Genomic DNA, 12,843 nt, shown 5'->3' with positions numbered 1-12,843 from the left:
TATCCTTCGTAGGGAATAAATTCATATCACCAATGAAGCAAATAATGATATCATCTTCATAAGAGCCATATTCTGATTACTGCAAACTGCGTATATAAGCAAGCTTGGGCTTGTTTTCTAGCTGAATGATTGCTATACCTGTTAACAAGGTAAAACAAATTGATCTATTTATTAATAAGCAAAATGTTTTTGTCCACTCACCTAGAATATTACATCACGGAACAAAGGTAATATTAACATAAAAGAATGACAAGAATACATCTCTACTGTCTATGTACATTGGAGCTGCAAACTGTCAAGCAGCCTCAAGGCGCGGAAAACAAAACTCTTCTTTCATACATTGCTTGGTGGAAGGCAAAATCCTACACATCTACTGGTTCACTTGATGGGGTCTCCTGCACAAAGAATGATGTCATGTCAAGTAGAGTTCTTTTTCTTTTTCTTTGTTAACCAAATAGCATCGCATAGCATCATCTGTGAAACTAAACAGTGGGCAAAACAAACTCATTGTTTGACGGATTACTTCCATTGACATATTAACCTAATTAACATTGTTAAGTCTTGAATATCATAATAAGTGAGTTCTAGTGAATTAAAAGATCCTTCTCGCTTTCATGCATCTTTGGAAGTGCCTAATTAAGTCGGTTATCTCGATGCAGACACAGATCTAATCTAAAGTGTAGCAGGCACAGATCTAACCTGAAGTGTAGGTCACTCTTACCTCCTAGGGCATCACAGATAATTGAATAAAACGTAAGTTCGTATTATGAGTAAGTTTGTATTATGAGCAATATTAGCAGTTTAACACATTGTTAGAGAACACACTAACAGTTTTAATCCAAAATTAAGGGTGCCTATACTTTTCCTGCTTCACCACTTATTCCAATTACAACTATGCCAGCTTATTCCATTTACAGCTATGCCAGTAAAATTAACATGAAAAACTCAAAAAAGGAAGAAAAGAAGAGTTAACAGACTTACATCAACACGAATCTCCACAGGAAACAAGTTTATGGCACTAGGATCAAAAGAGAAACTGCTTCAGAAAGAAACACAACAATGTGTCATATAGCAGTTTAAACAAATGCATACTTGCATTTATATATATATATATATATATAGATATGTATGTATTTATGTGTATCATAGAAGACAGAAATAGGGAAAAGAGAAGAAAACAAAGAGTGGTTCCAAAAGCAAAGAAGAGCATCTAATTGACACTTGCCAATTAATCTTTCGTAAATAGGACCTACAAGTACAACTTCCCATAAAGACCTCTGCTGTTACAACCATTATCTCTTTCCCTCAACAATCATCTTCTCCTCTCTCTTTTGTCTCTTTCTTCTCTTCTCTCGCCCCTCCAATGCGTTCCCTCTCATGGTTGACTCTCTCATTTTTTAAATAGACATCATGCTTGTGCATTGTCCAACATTTCCACACAAGAAACCCCATGAAGAAGCAACTAGGCTACACCATGATAAACCACAAACCTTGTTGGTTCTCCTGCTTCATAATGCCTAATGCCGTGCCTGTCAGAGCACCTCCCATTAAAGCAGTTCTCAAGAACACAATTTGTCAATCTCATGTAGATATGTATATGAGCAATATGATTATGTAGATATAACGAGATCCATCATTCTCAATCCTGTCGAGGTCATCATGCCAAATTTCAAAAGATTGATTTTTTTTTTCTTTATGCCTATAAAAGTTGAGAATTTTGACAAATTAGCTACCAAAAGAATAGGCAAAATGATTTACCACTATAACTTTTCTATGTCAGCAGATAATTTGACATCTTGGTATGGCAGAAGTACTTAAGTATCTTGATACACATCAAATGAAATCTAAATGTTCATCTTGACCAAGATAATACCCTATGATCCCTATACCATCTCTTAAATTTGATATATGAGCATGGAACATGCATTTTCAATTAGTGTCAAGCTATCAAAGATTTTTTAGATAATAGGACTTGTCAAATTATGGACTGTTGAAAATATTTAATTTCAAACTTAATTCCTATATATAACAGGAAAGACCTGTAGTTTTAAAAACGTTGAATGCCAATGACAGAAAACTTGCAAAGCCTAAACATTTCAGGTCATAATAAAAACAGCAAAAAAGAACCCTATTATTATAAGTTTGACTGCTTTACATACTAAATAAATAATAAAAATAATAGTCATTATACATACATAACTAAATGACATACGTATATTAAAAACAATTACCCGTGTGCTAGAACTAGTCGCCACACATATGGAATAAAGAACTCCTCAGGATGACTCTCTTGCTCATATGTGAAGCGCAACTGAGTAAACATCTGTCAAATACTATATTTGATAAGTAACCATGATAATTTGAACTCTGGAGATGGAAATTAATTTTTAAAAACCCAGTCAACTTGAGTTCAGATGTGCCTTACCTTCATGCCTTCACCACGCCATGAACGACAGTTTATTATAATGATTTGAAGAACCTTGTCCACAGACCATTCCCCATTTAATTGCTGCATATCCATGCGACTGTTGAAGAACTCCAACACCTGCATGATAACTTCGTTAAACTACAGTTGCACATAGGATTATAAATATCCAGAAAACATTGACATTTAACAGAGATATCATACAGTGTAAATATTTTCAAGTAGTTCATTAAACCGTGGATGGTTCTTGAATGGCTGAAATACCTCCTGGCGGTGCAGTATTGCATACACAACCTATTACAAACACAAAAATATATCAGCTAAAGTATAAGATATAAACTCACAGTAGAGAAGATCAATGAGTTGTCTATTGTTATACCTCAGGATTCCGAGGCAATGCATATGTAAGAATTGCATTAATAATTTCCAGTACAATTCTTAGGAAGTCCGTATATATATGAAACTCAGTTGACTGCAAGAAATCCATCCATTGCTTCAGAAAACATAAGTATGTAAAAGGTGACAACACCCAGCCAAAAAGAATGCTGCAATCGGGTAACAAGATAAGAGTACCATATCATCTGTTACATTCCCCACTTCAATTTGGTCAGCCGTAATTTTGTGGGCCTTGTCATTTTTCAATTCGGCCAATTTTGTATACCTGGAAAACAAACCATAACAGAAAAAAAATTCAGATTCAAAAGAACTCACTCATAACAGCTAAAAGAGAATATCAACAAAAAAATACATAAATAATATTTTGTAAATATAAAATCCATTAAAATAAGTAAAAGAAAAGGGAATAGAGGTAGCATACTTGCGGGCGAGCATGTCAAAAAGGCTAACCAGCCTCTGCGATGCATATGCACTCAGCCTATGAGCATGAGGAGCCATATTTGCCAAAATCGCGAGACAGTTTGTATGAAGATAAACATCCTAAAAATGATTCATAATTTAGTGTGTCAGAATAATAATCAGCTTTATAATTTATCAACTCTTGGCTCCTGATAAACTTAAATAGTTAAATATTCATATAAGCTTACAAGATGGAAGAGATTCACAGGTCAAGGTAAGATGGTTCAGTTAAAGAATAATTTATCAATCAGTTACCCAACCTTTTGGCATCGGTGGAAAGTTGAAATGTCAACTTGATCATACATACATATAAATAAATACATATATATAAATAAATACATATATATAAGAATCATGGCAGAAGAATTAACTGGAGTAGGAAGCAAGCACACAATACTAACAAACAATTAGAGTGACACATGAATATATGTGCCATTACAGATTAAGCTGACAAGTCAATCATACAAGCAAATTAAACTACATTTATCATATTGCATATTCAAGAAGGAATAACTAAGAAACTTTCCTTTCTTTCTGTGCTCTAACACACAATTAAATAACAGATTCAAAAAAACTAGACATAAAACAAGTACGAATCTTCTGTGGCCAAATGCATTTGTTGGTTACTCGTGACAAATCCCTGTGTCCAGCAAGCCAAAATGGATTATCTGGTATACAAAAATTATATAATTGGATTACCACTAATTGCACAATTATTATTGATGGTATCTAAAGAAATGAAAATTAACCAGGTTCCATTCTCAACCAGTCCATATGCCTGATGAATAATCTCAATATACATATATAGGTATATACATCGTATAGGTATAGTAGACATGACACTGAATCTGCAGAAGCACCAGAGCAGATTGGTGAATGGATGGAAGTAACTCAGTTTTCTATTTCAAAAAAAAAAGGAAAAGAAAAGAAACTCACCCGTAGCTTGGAAAGGTTGTACTTAATTGTCCGAATTAGTACTACAACCATTAAAGAACCAAGAGAAGTATAATGCAGAAGGCGTTCTTGATACCAAGGAACATTTGGAAGTATCTGCAAATGTAATCCAGTAAATAGTAAATACCTTTTCTCATATAATGTAACTTATAAAAAGGTAAATAGTTCTTACCAATTTATGTATGCTGGCATTAAAGGATGAATCTTGACTAAGTATGAGAAGGATAACCAACAACATATAGATTTGATTAGATGTCCTCCTTGATGCATTGTAAAGCATCTCCAGAATAGGCATCAACTGTTGATTAAGTTCAAAGGTTAATAGATGTAGGACCAGAATAGGATATCATAGTTCTATTATGCACAAATGAAAATATGTAGAGGGCATAAGAGACTCAATAATAAATTTTATTTTACTGAAATCTGCCAATTAACATACCTGGGAATCCTACCTTAAATTTCACAACAAAAACTAATGATACAACATTTGCCCGACTGAATGGACATCTTGTAAAATTACATTCATGCTTCCTTTTCTTTTCTTTTCTTTTCTTTTCTCTTTTTGGGTATAGAGATTATAATGTTTCTGATCAAGCAGTTCAGTTCTTGTAGAAAAACAGAAGCTCAATAGTACTAATGTTTTGGGAGTGGAGATGGTTAGGTTACTAATCAAGAAGTTCCAATTCTTGACAAAAAACAGAAGCTCAATAATACTAAGGCTGTTTCTTCAGCTATGTACATACCAATGTATCCAAATCTGTTCGCACCAAAACATACTCCAGAAAGTCACAGTTCCCATGCACCAAAGAATAGAGTAACAAGACCGAGTTCTCATCATTTAAGTACCTGAACAATTATACCGATAAGGTCTTTAATCCATCTAATGAAATGGCAATGAGGAGGATGAACTTTCATAATTAACTACAATATTCTTGTAAAACTATTTTCAAAAGATGAAAGAAATTCATGATAACTACCAGATTCATTCTGTATAATGTGTTCTCTCATCATTTAAAAATCCATCTGTCTAACTATCATCTATACCAGAAAACCATATTCTCTGGAAGAACTTTATACAGTTCAGGAAAGGGTATTTACTGTCAACTGTCAAGTCATCTTATCAGACACAGCAATGCATATCAGCTCATCATGCATCTTTCTGCATGACTAATTTATTTGGAAAATCAATTCCTCTCTGGTGTTTTAGTGAGAATGTTCCATGTTGATCACCACAGTATAAGTTTTCAGTGTGTACATACTATTTAAGTTTCTTCTATTTGGAAATATAAGGATGATCGCTCATGTAAATTCAGCTGCTTTTAGTAGTCAAGTAGACAACTATAAGGGTCAGTATTCAAAATGGAGTTGGAACAAATTCTCAATGCCAATAATATTGCCTTACTACCCATTTATGCCTCGTGTCGAAAGAAGATATGATATTATGATACACGACGAGCAAAAGCAACTTAAGAAATTGTATTTTGTTTGTCATATACAACTATTAAATAAACAAATTCCTCTATAGCCAAAAGATGACTGTTCCAAATACTTGTAGAAGCCACAGCAAACATATACGAAATGACATAACTGGTTACTTCTCTCTTTCAAATAACAACTTTGGATAGCACTATAATAGTATGACGATTTACATCTCTTATGCAAAACATAACTGTAGACATATGATGAACAAGGAACATCTCACTATGCAGTATGGAATGCTGATATTAACAATAGCCTGGAAACAATCAATCAGCAAGTCTTAACCTAATACTCACATTCCAAGAGTGTCAAAAAGGGAAGCAAAAGGCAATCTCACAACAGGTCCACTTTGTGCATTTCCCTCAATATCAACACGATCAACTGCAGGTACAGTAGCACTTCCCTGTCATGTTAATGCTTTGACAAACCAACAACAAAAATTATCCAAAGTGAAAATGTCTTACATTCAATATCCTTAGCATTTTCTAGTGCCTTGCAGTAAGGGTTGTCATGAAAAGTTGAAATGTCCTTCAAATAGGTACTTGAATCACCACCCTCCACATTATGAATATCAATGGACTTATCCACCAAAATACACTTTCTATAGTGAACGAGAATAAGCAAAACAAGTAGACTGTTACTTGCTAGTGGACTTTTCGGGCCTTCACTGGTTGCACTAACTAGATAGTTGAAAGTGTAATATGGCAGTAGTACAAAGTTTGCTGCAGAAGCCAAATCAAGACTAATTAGAATATTAACCAACAAAAAGGAAAAAAAAAACAGAGCAGATAGACATGCAGAAATGTTCTATGTGCATACAAACATTGCTTGTTGTATCAAACTAGTTGGCAAGGATCACCGCGTCAGTGGCACGAGGCTTCTAACCTTAGCTTGGCACAGTACATATTACTGGTGCATGCCGTGCCAAGCCAGCCATTGGCACACTGAATAGTCTTGACATGCCAAAAAAGAATAATTTTTAAACCTTTGTAGGGCCTTAAAATATGTTTTAGGGGCTAAATTAAAGTCCTTCAACATTAGATATTAGCATAATATATATAATTAGGTTCTAATATCATGATTTTCACCAATTTTTCTCGAATCCCCTTTGTTGAGGCAAATAACTTAGGGAAAACTAAATTTTCCCTTGGATTTTAAAACTTAAGTATAATTTATATAATCAAACACCAAATTGCAAAGAGGTACAAAAGTTATAAAAAAGACCTCAATTTAGGTTTATTTAAAATAAGATATACTCAATTCCCAGTAGCACACACCAGCATGTGTGGCTAAGGAGTATTGAGATACTATCCATGTATTGTTGTCAATAATTCACTAGAATGGTATGTATCAACCAATGCCGACCATGCCGACCAGCAAAACAATCTAGTAGTAACCTTTTTAATTATTATACAATCATGTTCTGAAAGATTCACCTTACCAACAATGAGACTAACTAGATGATTCTTCCACCTCCTACTTATAATAAGTGCACGGCTAAATGTAATGTAGGGAGCTTTTAACCTGACAATGACATGCCAGCATAATACAAACTCGAGATCTTTAAACGGGTTTCCAATTTAAGTTTTAAATAACAGGTTCATCTATAAACCAGTTATCCTGCCTAATATGAATTGTTTTAGTATCCAACGATTTAAGAGTCACCTGCACGAGCTGTGCCAGGAGCTTAACGGCATTGAACGTGCCAGCAAGCACACCTAGTGCCGCTAGGCACAAAGGCAGTGCCATGGGTTGCTGTAGAAGAAAGGGAAACATAGAAAGCACCGTAAGAGAGGTCATCTTCCAATTTTTTCCATTAAACAAAGTTGTCAAAGTTGCTACAGATAGGAGGGGTGAGGACATGACTCCTCCCCTATCCGCTGCTCCCACATCAGAAGAAGGAAAAGGGGTAGGATTCAAAACCGTACCCTTCCTTTGTTATGTTAAGAGGAGCGTGTTTCTAGCAAAACAAACTCCTTTATTTTTAATAAGTTAAACAAAACATCCATCAAGAGGAAACAGATCATCCATTTTGCGTGAAAGCTACCCCTTCTCCTTGTGCGACCGCGACACACAAGGGATGATTGGAGCACTTCTATGCTCTCCCCTCCCTCTCTCAATGGCAACAGTAGGCTTCTAAGACAATGAAGATCTAGGAAGGAGAGAGATCCAACATGTGGTAGCAGTTGGCCAGCAATTCTTTGCTGCATACTTTATCTGTGGGCATTTTTCATGCCGGCAACTGAGCAACACAAAGATATGTAAGAAGCATTTAAAATGTTGTCACCTGTCATTATCAATCCTAAGCTAATCAGCACGTTTGGTTCCAATACTAACAAAAACTGTATAGAGGAATCCTTGCTTCAACTAGTGCAACATATGTATTAATTCTCAAGAGAACCATATGTGTTGCTTCTTACTATTCATGTAAGGAAATTTAAAATGTCCCACTAAAAAGAAGATTGACCCTACAAACATACATTATTATGCACCATTTAAAGATTGCTATGAAATATAAAATGTTTCCTACTTGAAGCAAAAAGGTACTCAGAAGTACTTAATTGCCAAATCTACAGTTCTACACATACTTTCACAAGAAGAAAAAGAAAAGAAAGGAATAGACTCCATTGCTCTACCTTTGATCATTTAAAGGAAACTCAAATGTTCCACTCTTGTAAATGAGCTTACAATCTTTTTGTTGTATGTGCAATTAAAGATTTGCGGCAAAGACAAGTTGCTTTCCTACTTGAAGCAACAAAGGGCAGACCCACATTTGTCTTATACCAACTCTACTTCTTTTTCTTAAAAATCGGCAAATAAGGAATCATAGCTTTAGAAGCAATTGCATAGGGGTTGGCATCGGGTAAACTGCACTGCATAAGCATTATGCAGTCCTATGTAGTTGGACCTTATATGAGCAGCATACATGGACTGCATATACATATGCAACCACAAAAGGACCACCTATGCGCATATGCATGTGATAACTATACCTTGTATTCTTAATATTTTAATCTTATTGAGCCCTTTGTGGTAATTTGCAGCAAAAAGCATTTTAGTTTTCTAATTAGCATAAATAGGCCCCCCTATTTATTAATTGTAAATTCAGACCTTTTTTTACTAATTTAGACAAATTTATCTTTTTAATCTCAATACACACATTATTAAAAATTAGAGCATATCTTTTACATAAGTAATTCATATAAATTATATAAGTGATGTATAACATTTTTTTAAAAATCTCGATGCGGACATTGTTGAAAATTATAGCGTATATTTTGTATAGACGATGCGTATATATTACATAGGTAATATGTAACGCTTTTTTTAAAATTAGAGCGCACCTTTTATATAGGCGATGCATATAAATTACATAAGTGATGCGCATCTTTTTTTTATAATCTCGATACGCATTTTTTTAAAAATTAAAACGTACATTTTACATAGTTAATGCATATAATAAGTAATGCATGACATTTTTAGGATATGACAGTCTTTTTCGGATTTGTTAGGGCTAAATCAGTAAAAAAAAATTGCCCCAAATTGCAATTTGATAAATGAGAGGCTTATTTTTGTCAATTAGAAAACTGAAGAATTTTTTGCTACAAATTACCCATCTTTTTGTGATTTTTATGTTGCTGGTAATCTTCAAGATAATAATATATCTTGTGAATATCTAAATGTTACTTGAGCAATCATATGACTATGTGCCACCATACCACACATGCACTCAGCAATGGCTTGACAACCCACTTTCCATAACATTGTTAGGAATAATAGTAACTGAGTAAGACAATGACGGTGATCATATCCCGTAGAGCAATCCAATAAAAAGTCAAAGTAGAAAATTTTAGAATTAAATATTAAGGCATTCAGCAGAAGATAAAAATAATATCTTGGCAAAAAGTAAAGCAAGAATAGAAAATTACTTTACAAAAGCAACGCCAACAAAAATATGGAAATTACCAGCTGCAGAACCAACCCTTTGTAGAACACCAGGTTCACTTTCTTCAGAGAAAATGGAATAAGATGAGTCATTGAATGGAACGCGTGGACGGGCTATAAAACTTAACAGAAGTTTGCGAACTACGGAAGCTACCACAATAGGTTCCTGTATAAAAAGAAGTGATTTGCCTACCTGCTTTTCATATGGTTATAAAGATTAAAAGAAATTGTATGCAACTGTAATCACCTGGAGCATGGCAGCATCAATGAAGGGATGCACATCTTTCGGTCCTGGGGATGGTCCAGAACAAAGCTGTGTTGACATAGTCACCAATACCAAGTTCAGAAGCTCATGATAGAGGATGCTTGAGTGAGGACTTGCATGAGAAACATAACCAAATTTCAGAAGCAAATCAAATGAATCAACTTCATAACCTAGGACCTAACTAAAGATCATTAATTTACCTTACATCTGATGCACCAATAAAACTGAGTATGCCTTGCATCACAAAATTATCTACACTTTGTCCTGCAATAGAGAAGGCAAAACTGTAAGATACAAACTAGATTCTCTTCAGAAACCAATTGTTGCATAATGAAGGGAGAACCACATAATGGTTCCTGCAAGAAAACTGAACCACAAGTTGAGTAACAATAATCATCTGTAACTACCTTACACTAAATGCAATAAAAGAGTAAACTAAGAGGATCAATTACCAGCAGGAAACTTTTCCATCCCCTTCTCATCTTTATCAATGTCAAGATAAAGTTCTTCCCAGTTATCACTTTTTGCATTTTCGATGATGAACTTAAGAAATACAGATGATATGTATGTAGCATTCACAGCCTTCCTATATACAGTAGAGGATCCAGGAGATGCTGTAACTTCTTGTAAACACCAAACCAAATGAATCAAAATCTTTGCAAGATGCTTAGTGTGGTAGTTGTTCTGAGCTGCACCAGCACAAGAAAGAAAATAGTATTAGCATTAGTCAATACTAATAGGTAGAAGAGAATATTGCAATAAGATAATTCTTCTCTAGGGGTGAAAAAACCAGCAGTGGCAGAAATTCATGTAATATTACACTGGGAAAGGATGACACAGGAAAATGCTCTCGAGGGAGAGAACGATCAACCACTTTTAGGGATCTTATTTCATTACAAATAGTTCCAGTTCCTTGTATTGGCATAACTTTCAGGCTCTTTTTTCCTTCAAAGGCAAGAGCGAGCCAGTTGTTCACTTTTATCAACTTCTGGTATTCTTTTTGGAAAGGAAAGATAGGTACTAACATACATGTGAAATCAAGTTCTAGTTAAACATAATGGACAGTACGGTCTCAAACAAGGGAATGAGTACCCAAACTTTAGAAGACTCAATGGAAGAAATGAATTGGCAATGGCTGTTTATATGGCATATGACCTCTACATATTAGTGTGAAATTAGATAGGAAGGGTTACAAAGTTCTAACCTCACAGTCTAAGCTAAGCTAGAGAAAAAAGGAAAAATGAAATTGTTTTCTACTTAGGAGATCAAGAATTTAACAATAAATAAGAATCAATAGAAAATGAAAGACAATAACTCAGGCGCTGTTTGGTTGAAGAATAAGGAACCCTTATTTATGAATTAGGGAGTCATTATTCATGATTTGTAGCCAAATACCACCAAATCTAGTATAACCAATACCATAGTTAAAATTCACAAAAAATATAGTTCTTATCTAAACCGAGGATAAAAAATAGGTATAACTCTATCCATAAGGCCTTAATAATCTGAACTTAAAAGAGCTTCCTGTATTCTACTGGAGTACAAATGAAGGTTGAGATAACAATCTGTCATATACTGGTAAGGATAGCAATCTAATAGCTATTTTCCACAACACTTGATCTCTCCCAAATCTAAGTAAATTGTGTGAAAAGTTAGAAAAGGGAAGACCTTTCCCTAATCAAAGGAATAATTTTTAACTGAATATACCATATTGGATAAGGTATTACATGTCACCTCCCAAGATTCTCTCATATGCATGATCTCCACTACCTTTTGGAGAATGGATTACAGCCTCATAATACTTCATTTAGCTTCTTATTATCAACTTTATTGGCCATTTGATAAGTCTTATTAAATCCTTCTGATATGTAGTTTTTCATTCCACAAGTTTTATAAAACGAGGCCATAATATTTGGGCAGCAAGGAGAGTACACAGTGCATATGCAGTATTAGGTGCATATGCAGATGCATACACGTTCATATTAAATTACCTGAATTTGTAAAAATATGGACTATAGTTGTTCGCCTCCGTACAAAGATCTGTTACTTAAATATTGCAGACAATGTAGCTAAAGTCTATGATTACTGAATACATTAATGCTCCAACAAGTCCTATCCGGTCACAGAGAGCTTCCAAGTATCATATACCCATATACCAGTTCATAGATGGCACTCTAGAGCAATGCTCCTTCCAAATCAAATCACCTTCCTGCTAACACTAGTATACAAGACTATTCACAATCCAGCAAGATGCAGAAAACCGAAAGGAGGTGTCTTTGTAATAATTCTACCCTGCATGTGAGTCTAACTAAGGAAATCTTATCTAACAGAACTTACTTAGCCAAATAATTGAATCTCTTGTATGAATATGACGAAGCGTTTAGAAGAAAGCATGATTCGTAAACAATCAAGGCAAATCTTGTCACATATCATAAATGTGTCTCAGATTTTAGTGCTTAAAACCTCTAATCATAGTAATTGACCTCAAAGAACCGATCATTTCAATAAATCCAAGGGGAAGAGGTCATAGGGAACACCAACCGAAGGCATGACAAGCCTGGAGGACGCGGTGGCGCGGCCATTGGAGGGTAAGAGGGAGCTCAAGCAGCTGCTTCCAAAACTCCGACGAGATCGGGTACGACTTCGGCCCCACTAAGGCGGCGATCACGTGCTCCGCTGTTTCCGGCGGCCGCTCCCCTCGCCGCGGCGTCGACGGCACCGCCCCCATTCGAATCTAACCCAACTCCGACCTCGGGAAACCAAAACCCTAGACGGAGACTACGAGATCGTGGCGGAGACGACGAGAGGAGGAGGAAATTGCAAAGAATATCGTAAAAAATATTGGGAATCTTCCAATCGAAGTAAAGAGAGACCGAGAGACGAATAGACGACGTATTCTATTAATAAAATTAATTCATAT

At 35.1% G+C, this 12,843-nt stretch overlaps 1 protein-coding gene across 3 annotated transcripts; it reads right to left on the bottom strand.

Moving 5' to 3' along the window:
• Window positions 1–214: 214 nt before the first annotated feature.
• Window positions 215–12,832, bottom strand: LOC140758787 (uncharacterized). 3 transcript variants are annotated; one of them, XM_073095082.1, is made up of 19 exons: window positions 12,465–12,832; window positions 10,376–10,612; window positions 10,124–10,187; window positions 9,906–10,035; window positions 9,680–9,824; window positions 6,178–6,435; window positions 6,010–6,094; window positions 4,978–5,080; window positions 4,407–4,532; window positions 4,217–4,330; window positions 3,243–3,361; window positions 2,999–3,086; window positions 2,805–2,897; window positions 2,630–2,719; window positions 2,426–2,545; window positions 2,232–2,323; window positions 1,491–1,529; window positions 982–1,039; window positions 215–395 (listed from the first exon to the last, which is right to left on the bottom strand). In XM_073095082.1, the coding sequence occupies exons 1-19, from the start codon at window positions 12,649–12,651 to the stop codon at window positions 363–365; spliced, it is 2,181 nt and encodes a 726-aa protein (XP_072951183.1). In that variant the 5' UTR covers window positions 12,652–12,832; the 3' UTR covers window positions 215–362. The 3 variants fall into 3 exon arrangements, with proteins under 3 accessions (XP_072951183.1, XP_072951184.1, XP_072951185.1); XM_073095083.1 differs by lacking the exon at window positions 1,491–1,529; XM_073095084.1 differs by lacking the exon at window positions 1,491–1,529 and having other exon boundaries at window positions 982–1,036; window positions 12,465–12,831.
• Between the last annotated feature and the right edge of the window lie 11 nt (window positions 12,833–12,843).

This window comes from Typha angustifolia, chromosome 4 (genome assembly GCF_048772165.1).
Source record: "Typha angustifolia cultivar Huaian chromosome 4, ASM4877216v1, whole genome shotgun sequence".
NCBI classification, from domain to species: Eukaryota; Viridiplantae; Streptophyta; class Magnoliopsida; order Poales; family Typhaceae; genus Typha; species Typha angustifolia.
This window is presented reverse-complemented; position numbering and strand designations above follow the sequence as displayed.